The sequence below is a fragment of the Lycium barbarum genome, chromosome 8, assembly GCF_019175385.1.
Source record: "Lycium barbarum isolate Lr01 chromosome 8, ASM1917538v2, whole genome shotgun sequence".
Classification (NCBI taxonomy): domain Eukaryota; kingdom Viridiplantae; phylum Streptophyta; class Magnoliopsida; order Solanales; family Solanaceae; genus Lycium; species Lycium barbarum.
In genome coordinates, this window is record NC_083344.1 from 128,101,882 (window position 1) to 128,114,327 (window position 12,446).

Genomic DNA, 12,446 nt, shown 5'->3' on the forward strand with positions numbered 1-12,446 from the left:
CCCCTAAATCCACACAGGCCAAAGTAGTCAAGAATGAAAAGGATGACGCCTCACATGCTTCCAAAATTCGGTATCCGCCCGGCGTGGAAACCGGCATCCGGTCGGTCCTCTCAAGGCACCATCCCACACAGCTTGTGATTGATGCTTCTCCTGGAGTGTTAACACATCGTACACTTCTGGCCCCGGATGTAGGGATACTCGTGGAAGCTCCATACCTTAGAAAAAAAAATTGAAGTCCAGATCAAGCTATTTGGAGTAACTTACTATTAAAAAAAATATTATTCCAATTTTAGCAGAACAAATATGCACTGGCTAGATAAAGCCAACTTCCATACGCCTTATTTAGAAACCACTGATAGTGGACCACATTAATACCTATAAGGTATAGACAAAATAATTGTCCACCCACATAGACTTTGGTCCCATATAATAAAGCATTATCATGACATTTTATGTATCTTTTTTTTTGGGCTAGTGAGACATCAATTAAGTTTCACTTTTCTGGCTATATAAATATCACATTAAAGGTACAATGAAAAACAATTAGTTATTCACATCTTTTATATAACAATCCACAAAAATAATAACATAACAACAAATTTTTTCAAAAGTGCTACTAAACAAATCGGACCTTTTATATAATAATGCTTCTAACAATCATATCTTAAGTTCAAATTAAAATAACACAAATAAGACAAACAGATATCTTATAGGTATTAAAATAACACAAATAAAAAATAACAATCAAGATATATAAGACAAACAGATATCCTACATCTACTATAAATATACAATATTATATGAGTTAGAAAAAATAAAAAATACCTTAATTTAGATAGCTACAAAAAATTTTGATGAAGAAGTTGCTCCAAAAATTAGACTGTAACGCAGGGTTTAAAAAGAAAATAAATGGAGGAGAAGGAGAAGGAGACGGAGACGAAGAAGAAATTCTGTAACTTCAAAAGGATGGAGGAAGAGGCGGAGGAGAAAGGAGAAAAATTAGGGCAACAATTTTATGAGTCGTGGACAGTGCCACGTTTTACAGATATATGTTGTAAAATGTGGATCAGTCCACGTTTTACAACATATATTTGTAAAACGTGAACTGATCCACGTTACAAAATTATTTGTATAACGTGGATCAGTCCACGTTATACCATTAAATATTTATTTATTTTTTATTTTTGTTGTGATTCTCTGACAATGCAAAAAAAAAAATTGGGGTATAACGTGGAGGAGTCCACGTTATACCCGTTTTGGTATATAAATGAAAGGCAGCCCCCTTTTGGTTTATGCCGTGTATTTTTATGCCCTTTAGGCTCCTGACTCTCGGAAGATGATAACTAAGGTATTGACTTTTCAAATTACATATTTTCTCAAAATGAAGAATGTGATAGCTAATTTTAGATAATCGAGTCATAAAAGTTTTTTAACGAACATCTTAAAGTATTCTATCATTAGTTTCAAAGACAAGATGCTCTTTAAAATGAGTTCCCTTTAATTTTTGAAAAATAGCCCCAAAATTTGATTTCTCATTCTTAATTTTGATATTTTATTGAATCCAAATGAGGGCATTTTCTTTACATTCATGTTTTAAGGTAAATGAGGTCTATATTGCTATATTCACGTCGACCTACCACAACCTTTCCTTATCTGACTTTTTGATCAGCCATGATTGGCGAAGCATATACTGGTGAACATTTACCCGTATCCGGTGTTTACACCAAACTATGCAATCTAACCTTAACAGTTAAAACTTAAAAGTGACAATACACTTCCAGCAATCACCGTTAAGTGAGAAATGTGTGTTGCGGATGACATGCTTGCATTCATTGGTTTGATCTAAATACCGGGTGGGAGTAAATTTTTACCGCTTGTATAGCGGAGTTAAAAAATAGTGATACCACACAACTTGGCAAAAAAATCAATTTCTATAAGCTCATCTCACAACTTGGAAAAGATGGCATCAAAGCAAGTACTCATTATTCTTAAAATTTCTCTGAGTTCAACCTAAAAATTGAATAGGAGGATGGAAATACAAAGAGCTAAATTTGTAAAGTCGAAAACATAAATAGACAGGAGAAAATTAGTACTCTTTCTTCTTGTCCTTCTTTCTATTTGTAACTTGCTGCTAATCATGCATTGCTAGCAACAAAAAAACACTACTCTTACTTCAATGGAACTCAGATTTTAGCCCACTCTATCGCTAATGGTTTGATAAAGAGAGTGAAATTGTTTGTTCCATTTATCTATAGCTGTATACTTCTTCATCCCCTTTGACCTGCAGTAGCAAATATTCAATAAAGTAGATCAAAAAATTAAAGTTGAAAGTCAAAATATGAGAGAAAGAAAAAGTTGTAAAGAGGTTTAAGTTAAATACACTGACGGAGTAGTTTAACATATGACAGCAAGTTAATTATGTTTTATCAGGTTACAGATAAATGATTATCATAGAGATTTATATGTAATTATTGTATATGTGATATGACTTTTTACACCGCAGTGCATAGAACTTAAACTCAAGGGGGGGAGGGGAAGAACCTGTCGCTATGCTCCAACAATTTGTTTACTTGGTCGATATGACCTTGTATCCGGTTATCCAATATCAACGACACCAATAACGTTTCGACATCATCTTCTGGTACGTTGAGCTCCTGAATGCAGATGAACATGACAACTTTCAGTTCAACAGAGGATTTCTCAGATACATATAAGCAGGAAACAACCGACTAAAGACTTGACTCCAAAAGTTCGACAGGGGAAACGAAAAGAACACGAAATACTAATTTCATTCACTGAAGAGAGCGGAGAACTATAATTTAAATATTGTAAATGGCATGAGAATTACTCGTACCTTCGATATGAAAGGAATCCTGATCCGTGTATATGGTTTAATGAGTTTCAGCAACACTTGAGTCCTTATATTCTTCAACAAGTCCTCTATATAATTTCTAATGAATGGATCATCCATGATAGTTCTTCTATTGCTCTGCAAAAACCCATTTTTCCATGTGTTACCCTTTCTAGATATGATAAACCAATTAAAGGGCCTTACTAATCCTCACCTTAAGGATTTTCTCAAATTCCAATATCTCATTTCGTTGATATGCAGCAATCAAATTTGTCATGGCCAAGATCTCTGGGTCATTTTTGTACCTAGAATACGATCTTGCTAAGTCAGAATAGTGAAACAAAATAAGCATAATAAACTACATAACGAATAGAGGTTTACATACGGTTTTGCCTCCTGCCCATCAAATGGATTCACTTGTGATTCCATAAGCATGTTGGCCAGTACTAAGTATCTGCAATGTTAAAAAGATGAATTTTAACAAGTGAGACAACATAGTGAAGATGGTGGAAGAAAAAAAAAAAAACTTTTGAGTGTGAAAATGCTGAAATCTCAGAGCAGACTCATATCCTCAAACTCAGGTGCAAGGAGCTCTCCTTTTATACGTTTTTAAGTTGATAAATATTAAAGTTCCTAGAGAGGCCTACAAAACTATTACCAAGCATAAAATTACTTTTCCGAGGTATATTCTCTGTAGTATGAGAGAGGTCTACCAAACTATTACTATTAGTTATTCAACCAATTAACAAATTTATTTTATTGCAAGAGCTCTAGTCACCAATGGACAGGTCTTGTAATGATCTGAACAGAATAAGAGAAACAACTATAAAGTAGCTTTTAACTTACTTCAGGCACTGGATGCGCCGGTGATTACCAGCTTCATCATAGTTCTTAAAAGCTTCAAAAAAGTCAGTAGCTGCCTCTGCCCACTGTCTTTGTGCCATATGCATTTTCCCACCGCACTCACGAATTATTCCCATTATTCTAGGATGGGGGATAGCTGATTTGATTGTAAGAGCCTTCCCATACAATTCCTATCATTAAGCATTTTACCAGAGATGTCAAAGGAAAATAAATTTAAGAGCTGAAACAAGTTATATTTCTAACTTACCAATTATCATAGTTGTAAAATTGGGCCATTCATCACCGTGAACAATAATCCACTGCTTATATAAATAATTATTAAAAATAATCTAGACACCTCACTTAACTTCACAAGACAAGAAAATCAAGTTATGATAGTATGACACAACAATTTAGCATAAAAAGATGAAATTGACTTAAAGCTCTTTTTAAATAAATGTATAATTATCTCCAAGAACAATATTAAAATCATCACCTAATATGACCCACAAAAATTCGGAATTGTAAAAATCATGTGTTTACAAGGATGTCATGATACATGTTTGATATTCAGTATTATAAGATATAATTGGATCAACAAAATAAATAGGTACAACCATAAGATACCTATTGCTTATGATTTTAATGATATCATAACGTACTTATCGCCTATAGCCAAAAAATATTGATTTGGAAAAAGCAGTTGGCAAGAGAAACTAAAACCACCAATCCAATAATGCAGATGATAATTGAAGAGAAGAGATGAAGCTGGCTAGCGTAAAGAAGCTGTTATAATGAAAAGGGGTTAACCCACTTTGCAAATTACATTATCAGATAAAGTGAAACGCACATCTAACAAGTTGATAATTGTTATGTTCATCTAGAATCTTTAATAATACAAGTGGCATATTAACTGGTACTTCATGATATGTTTGTGATAAGTTATTCCATAGGTATCTCCCTAGGATCATCAAATAAAAGTGAGGAGGCAGTAGCATTACTCAAAATGACTTACCTTCAGCTTTTTGTTATTCTTTGTCTCAGTGTACATTTGAATTTCAATAGCATAAACCTCCAGGAGCTGAGTCCCTTTCTTTTGATCATCAGTGCCATCAGGTTTTTGACAAGACCTGTGAAGCTCCTTCAAAATCTTCCGTGGATAAAATAAAAGGCATATAGAAAAGAGTCAACCATGACAGTCTCTATAATCCATGAGAAACTAAGGATGTATATCCAAACGACACTATACCTTGTTCATTTTACCATACTCTCCCAAGTCAAACCAGATATTGCAAAGCTTAAGATTTGTCTTAAACCACAACCTCTGCACAATAAAAAGTATTTCTTTAGCAAATATTCTTCACCCTGGAAAGGAAGCAGATACATGTTGTAATCAAATCATGTATTATCTTACTTCATTTTTAGCCTCTTCAAGGGCTTTCAGTGTGGTTTCGTAGAACTCCCGCAACAACCCAAAGTTCTGACCAGCGGAGCCAGATACAAAATCCATGATGTTGTTTATACACTTCTCGCTGTAATTTCGTGTTACTGCTGATTTAATATAAGTAAGCATTTCCCTGTAAGCGTCCATCATCTCCTTATACCTCCCTACACGATAATGAATTTTGACTGTCTGCTTAAGAGCTTTAAAACCCCTGATCAAGACACAAAAGGAAGATCATAAACCATGGTCCAACTGAAATCAATAGTGTAAAAACCAGTTCAATGTTGAAAACAGGACTGATGAAGATGATGCAATATCCTAAAGAAAAGTCAAATTAAAGAAGAGAAATACATTGATACAGATCAAATGGATTATAATGCTAAAACAAGGAGCCAAGACCTAGAAGATTGTTAGGAGAAATCAGAGGCGGATCCAGGAATTTGAGGTTCCGGGTGCCACACTATTTTGGGCTTCGACTTAAATTATTTTTAGCTTCAGTTTGGGTTATTCAGTCTTTCGATTTTTATAGACAACCCGATTGCCACGCTATTTTGGACTTCAAATCGATTTATTTTGAGTTTCGGTTCGAGTTATTTGTCTTTCCGTGTATATAGACAAACTGATTTCCACACTATTTTGGGTTTCAACTTTATTTATTTCGAGCTTCGACAGTTCAAATTATTCATATTTTCGCTTTATATAGACAAATCGTTTAAATGAAATAATTAATAGTTATGACGTTTTTAAACAAAGCATAAAAATTCAATAGTATTACTAATATCAATGAAAATATATTATTCATTTATAATTATCCTCGACGAGTTTTTATATTCCGGAGCTATCGTCTAACTCAAGAATAATAAACTAGAATTAGAACTCACTTTAGATGCAAATTAGAGACTCAAAATAAAAACTTAAATAAACACTATAAACTATAAACAGAAGCAAGGACTAATAAAACTTAAAAAGTCAATAGACAACAGCAAATAAATAAAAAGAAAGAAAAGAAGAAACAAGGAAAATAAAGTAAGGAAAAAGGAGAACGAATCTCCTGTAAACTTTTTAGAAAGCAGAACGGTTTATTGAAAAACAAATGGAGTAATCGATCTCGGGCGCTGCGGGCAGAACTTTCAGCCCTTGACCACTGGCACCAAACAGCCATTTGTTAGTCAGGGTGCCACTTTATATATTTATCTATATCCTATGTATACTCGCATATATATATATATATAGAGAGAGAGAGAGTTTCGATCGAGGTGTGAGGGTGGCAGGGCATCCCCACCCTCCTTAGTAGATCCGCCCCTGGGAGAAATGCTATGTCATGTCTTATATACAAATCATTACTAACATCCCCATCCTATGTCACAGACCAAAGGCTTTGATAGGAAAATGGAGCTTGAGTCTAACTCAATTCCAAAAGTTAGCTCATGAGTTGAATACTTGAATTGCCCAAGATCATATAAGGAGACCAGATACCACTCAACCAATGTGGTAACTCACCACCCCCGCACACCCAGTACCAGACATGGAGCGTGGACAATATAAGAGGGGGCCCACGAGTAAACCATGAATTGGGAGGGTCCGGCTTTATACCATGAAAATAAAATAGACCTTGGGTCTCTCACTCAACCCCACAAGCTAGCTCATGAGTTGAGGATTGCCTAAGACCATATAAAGAGACCAGATACCCATCCCACAACCGATGTGGGAACTCAATAGGCTCGGTGTGGTTTATCCGAAAGATGTCCATACACATGGTAACAATAGTGAATTGTTTAACTAGTTTTCAGCCTCTCTTTTCTAGTTGATTTGCTTAATAAGTTTCGAGTTACTAAAAGACAAAAAAGACATCAGTAACAAAATTAGACAAACTTTTACTCAATGGGTGCTCTATTTGATTAGTTCATAAAATAGTAGAATATCCAGAGTAAATCCGAAATTGAAGATAGGCAAATGGGTAGCATGGAAGAGATCTAATAAGCAATTAAAAGTTGTTACAAGGACTACCAAATCCTTTTCGGTGCACCTGTAATAGGTGACTCAATTGTCAATTCGCAAAATCCATTTTGGCTTTATTCAAAATACACCCTATGGAAGAAATATGCGCGATTAATGGGAATGTATTGGATAATCTAACTGTTTGATATAAATGCTATGCCAAGAAAATGTGTTAAGTGGCACTAGCATAGAGTACTTTGTTTACAAAGTTGACTGTTGTTTCAGCACTTCATTGTCGGTAATCAAGTCAGTTTTTTTTTTTTTTTTGATAATCAAGTCCTTTATTTGCTTGGATACTTTCGGTTGGAAGATTATCTAGGCCAGCTTCTTTGTGGTCTCTTAGGCTTTTCGTTTTGTGTCTGATAGTTCTTTTGGCATGTCGCGTCCCACTATAAATAGCTTGGGCAGCAAGCGTTAGAGAAACTATTACAATCCAGCCAACAACTTATGCTTTCCAGGTAGTGAGCTCAGTTGAAAAGCTATGATTTTTTCTTGGGCCTAGAATGTTAAGCAACCAATAGATTAGATCGGCCTACAAACTTTTCCTTCTATTAACCAGATTGTGCATGAAACATACTTTATGTATGGGAAAGCAACCAACAACACTGATTTCTAAAAGAAAATTAGTACCACCATTGGAATGAATGTTAGATGCATAAGGTTGTAAATTACCATTCTGCCTTCTCAGGTTCCATACGTACCACCTCGGCAAATCCCTCAAGCGCACCCTCCGGATCCGTCTCAACCAAACCTGAAAAATCAGGGCAATAGAGAAGAAGCTCTAGATTTAGAAAGCAGGAATAAGAGTATAGTCACTATAATGTATGTCATACTGGAAATGACTAAATAATGTACAACATGAAGAAAAGCTTCAATTTAAATAATCAAAAGTTACTGAGTTAGCCACCCCCCTATAGAAAACTCTGCCCCAATCACAGGTACAGTAATGAAATTTTCATCCTTGTTATGATGTTACCAGTACATCTCAATTTTTTCACCAAGAGTTTTAGAAAACATTTTTCTGATGAAATTTGTTTCAAACCTCTGCTGGAACCAAGAGAAAGCAAGGGAAAGGAAAGCAAAGTTGCATAATTATCATTTTCAGCATTAGGTTTGCAAGGAGAAAGAGGAATTAATGCAGAAGAATGCCATATTTTGTTGGACCAACTTCTTTTCTTTTTTGTTTTTGGAACTGGTAACTTTGTTGGACCAACTTCTTTAATTGAATAAAAAGAGTTAAAGATAAAATTTCATAACTTCATTCCTGAACCAAATAAAGGAAAGAGAATAATTCCTTTTCCTTTCTCTGAAGTTTTACGAAAAGCAAACTCAAGTTGCTTCACGATCCAGAGATTTAGGAGGCTTGTCAAAAGTTAAGAGAATGATCAAGTCAGGAGAATCATTAAGAATATTGTGCAGGAAAGTCTTAATGATTATATTGCAGATTTGGAATCCCGAGAAATTAGAAAACTTTCATTATTACGTGTAGCTCAAACTCTTATACATAAGAATCCTTGTACATAATGTTAACCACTCGATTCAATAAGAAGTTCTCTCTTGTTTTCCTTATTTTACTATACAGCAAGACTGTTAAGTAGAGAAACTAAGAAAAAAGTTGATAGGAAGTGACCTTCCTGCTTCTATATTTAAGCAAAGTTGGGGAAAATAATTTCAGGAAGTAGAAATCATTTTATTTGGCAAGATAGGAAATAATGGTGTTAAGTAAGAACAGAGTAGGGACGGGGACTGGAAAACATTTTTCTTGAGCCGAGGGTCTATCAGAAACAGCCTCTACCCCACCAAAGGTAGGGGTAAGGTCTGCGTACACCCTACCCTCCCCATACCTCACTTGCGGGATCACACTGGGTATGTTGTTGTAGAGTAGGAACGGAGACGAGAAACTGAAAGGTCTTCATCACACTTCAATTATTAAATGACTATGGAGATAAAGCATTGAGGAAGACAGGTTATAGGAAACGTGATAAAAGGCAAAGTATGGGGAAAAAGAATTTTGAGTACCAGAACAATAAATACTATCCATGGTCCCGGACAACCTAATTGAATCTATGTAAGAGTTAACCAAAATCAAAGTTTAAACAGTTAATGGAAAGATGTGTGTGCACTCTAATTCAACTTTAAGCTAATCTGTTTCACATGTACCATATTTTCAGAAGATTATCTGTAGTGGCCATGGATAACCAGTGACTCAACCGACAACATTAGGCTGTTTGACAAGGTAGAACATGATTATGAGCTTGCAAACTATATATAAACTATTGATCAATGTCACAAAATAGCTGATCACGCATGAAATTATACCAATAATGATCGAGCTCAGTCGGTTTTATTTAAAAAAATTAAAAGATCGATCGAGTTTTCCGTCAAAAGTCGGTCGGTCGGTTTTTGCCGTGCCTTTTTGGTAGTCACCGTTAGTTTTTAAGCCCATTCTGTTAGTTGGACCAAAAGTGCTCCACTTTAGCAAATTTAAGGGACTAAAGATGCTCAAGGTTATATTCAAAGAGCCAAATTAGACCTACTCCCATAGATAAGGGACAATTGTGGCTAAAAACTCAAACAGGTATACTGTGGAGACAGATAATTCATATGGCGGAAAAAACTAATTTGGGATGTTGTAGCTGATTAATCAGTATAAATACAAACACAAATTTCAAAATTACCTTTTGAATTGTAATACTGATTCTCAATGTCAACATCCTGCTCTTCCGGCTCCTCATCCGAATACTCAAATCCATAATCCTCCATATCAGCATCTAACAAATACAATTAATAGAAGTATATACATAAAGAACCAAAACCCATGTGTCAAATTTTCATCTTTTTATTGTATGTATAAACCAAAAACATTACTATTTCATAAAAATCCTGATCAAATTTAGCTGAAACTTGGGAGTATCCATAATCCTCCATATCAGCATCTAACAAATACAAATAATATACATAAAGAACCAAAACCCATGTGTCAAATTTTCATCTTTTTATTGTATGTATACACCAAAAACATTACTATTTCATAAAAATCCTGATCAAATTTAGCTGAAACTTGGGAGTATCCATAATCCTCCATATCAGCATCTAACAAATACAAATAATATACATAAAGAACCAAAACCCATGTGTCAAATTTTCATCTTTTTATTGTATGTATACACCAAAAACATTACTATTTCATAAAAATCCTGATCAAATTTAGCAGAAACTTGGGAATATCCATAATCCTCCATATCAGCATCTAACAAATACAATTAATAGAAGTATATACATAAAGAACCAAAACCCATGTGTCAAATTTTCATCTTTTTATTGTATGTATACACCAAAAACATTACTATTTCATAAAAATCCTGATCAAATTTAGCAGAAACTTGGGAATATCCATAATCCTCCATATCAGCATCTAACAAATACAATTAATAGAAGTATATACATAAAGAACCAAAACCCATGTCTCAAATTGTCATCTTTTTATTGTATGTATAAACCAAAAACATTACTATTTCATAAAAATCCTGATCAAATTTATCATAAACTTGGGAATATCCATAATCCTCCATATCAGCATCTAACAAATACAAATAATATACATAAAGAACCAAAACCCATGTGTCAAATTTTCATCTTTTTATTGTATGTATACACCAAAAACATTACTATTTCATAAAAATCCTGATCAAATTTAGCAGAAACTTGGGAATATCCATAATCCTCCATATCAGCATCTAACAAATACAATTAATAGAAGTATATACATAAAGAACCAAAACCCATGTCTCAAATTGTCATCTTTTTATTGTATGTATAAACCAAAAACATTACTATTTCATAAAAATCCTGATCAAATTTATCATAAACTTGGGAATATCCATAATCCTCCATATCAGCATCTAACAAATACAAATAATATACATAAAGAACCAAAACCCATGTGTCAAATTTTCATCTTTTTATTGTATGTATACACCAAAAACATTACTATTTCATAAAAATCCTGATCAAATTTAGCAGAAACTTGGGAATATCCATAATCCTCCATATCAGCATCTAACAAATACAATTAATAGAAGTATATACATAAAGAAACAAAACCCATGTGTCAAATTTTCATCTTTTTATTGTATATATACACCAAAAACATTATTTCATAAAAATCCTGATCAAATTTAGCATAAACTTGGGAATATCCATAATCCTCCATATCAGCATCTAACAAATACAATTAATAGAAGTATATACATAAAGAACCAAACCCCATGTCTTAAATTGTCATCTTTTTAATGTAAATATACACCAAAAACTATTTCATACAAATCCTGATCAAATTTAGCATAAACTTGGGAATATCCATAATCCTCCATATCAGCATCTAACAAATACAATTAATAGAAGTATATACATAAAGAACCAAACCCCATGTCTTAAATTGTCATCTTTTTAATGTAAATATACACCAAAAACTATTTCATACAAATCCTGATCAAATTTAGCATAAACTTGGGAATATCCATAATCCTCCATATCAGCATCTAACAAATACAATTAATAGAAGTATATACATAAAAAACCAAACCCCATGTCTCAAATTGTCATCTTTTTTTTTATATATACAACAAAAAAATTATTTCATACAAATTCTGATCAAGTTTAGCAGAAATATGGGAATATGGTTGAAATAAACTCCCATGAAAAAAACAATTAAACGAATTTTTTTGAAATAAAAAATTGTAATTCTGACCTGAACCCATGATTGAAAGAATAAATACAGAGCCCTTTGAATTGATTTGATAGGGATTTGTTTGTCAGTGTTAGAGAATCAGAGTGCTTTCTTGTTTTTGCCCAAAGGCTATATACTTGTTCTGTTTTTCTTTTAAGTTGTAATTTGTGATCTTAACTTTGCATTTATTGCAATTTGACATTTATATTGTGGATTAATGACATTTTTGGTCTCTCAATCATTGATTAATTCTGATTTTAGTCCATATGACTTGAGTCTGAGCACATTAAGCATTCAATTATGTTGTGCACTTCTGATTATTTGCTTGTCGATATCATAGTTTTTTTACAATTATTAATTATTTCCCACTGAATTACTCGTGTGTTGGGTTAATTTTATATTGCTGATTTATATTTTATGGTATTATAGTTTTATAAATAGTCAAATATAATATAATTTTAACATGAAGGGATTAAAAACATATATTTTTAATTAATTAAAGGTTAAATATTTGAATATATCTAAATGATTAAGATTTATATAAATAAATTAATATTATTAAGATGTCTATTTAATGATTT

At 33.2% G+C, this 12,446-nt stretch overlaps 1 protein-coding gene across 3 annotated transcripts; it reads right to left on the minus strand.

Moving 5' to 3' along the window:
• Positions 1-1,912: 1,912 nt before the first annotated feature.
• On the minus strand, positions 1,913-12,041 carry LOC132607310 (COP9 signalosome complex subunit 2-like). Of its 3 annotated transcripts, none has more exons than XM_060321232.1 (12): positions 11,887-12,041; positions 9,815-9,907; positions 7,809-7,887; positions 5,109-5,349; positions 4,944-5,018; positions 4,710-4,844; positions 3,698-3,885; positions 3,237-3,305; positions 3,066-3,156; positions 2,855-2,989; positions 2,542-2,654; positions 1,913-2,281 (listed from the first exon to the last, which is right to left on the minus strand). In XM_060321232.1, the coding sequence occupies exons 1-12, from the start codon at positions 11,894-11,896 to the stop codon at positions 2,191-2,193; spliced, it is 1,320 nt and encodes a 439-aa protein (XP_060177215.1). In that variant the 5' UTR covers positions 11,897-12,041; the 3' UTR covers positions 1,913-2,190. The 3 variants fall into 3 exon arrangements, with proteins under 3 accessions (XP_060177215.1, XP_060177214.1, XP_060177216.1); XM_060321231.1 differs by lacking the exon at positions 11,887-12,041 and adding an exon at positions 11,781-11,850; XM_060321233.1 differs by lacking the exon at positions 11,887-12,041 and adding an exon at positions 10,005-11,756.
• Between the last annotated feature and the right edge of the window lie 405 nt (positions 12,042-12,446).

What these genes read in the sequence shown, in the direction of transcription:
- LOC132607310 (XM_060321231.1), bottom strand. Translation starts at nt 11,835, where the DNA reads ATGGGAGTTTATTTCAACCATATTCCCATATTTCTGCTAAACTTGATC. An exon ending in TCAGTATTACAATTCAAAAG is followed by an intron (nt 7,888 to 9,814) that starts GTAATTTTGAAA and finishes CTGATTTTTCAG; the next exon opens with GTTTGGTTGAGACGGATCCG. An exon ending in TTGAAGAGGCTAAAAATGAA is followed by an intron (nt 5,019 to 5,108) that starts GTAAGATAATAC and finishes TTTATTGTGCAG; the next exon opens with AGGTTGTGGTTTAAGACAAA.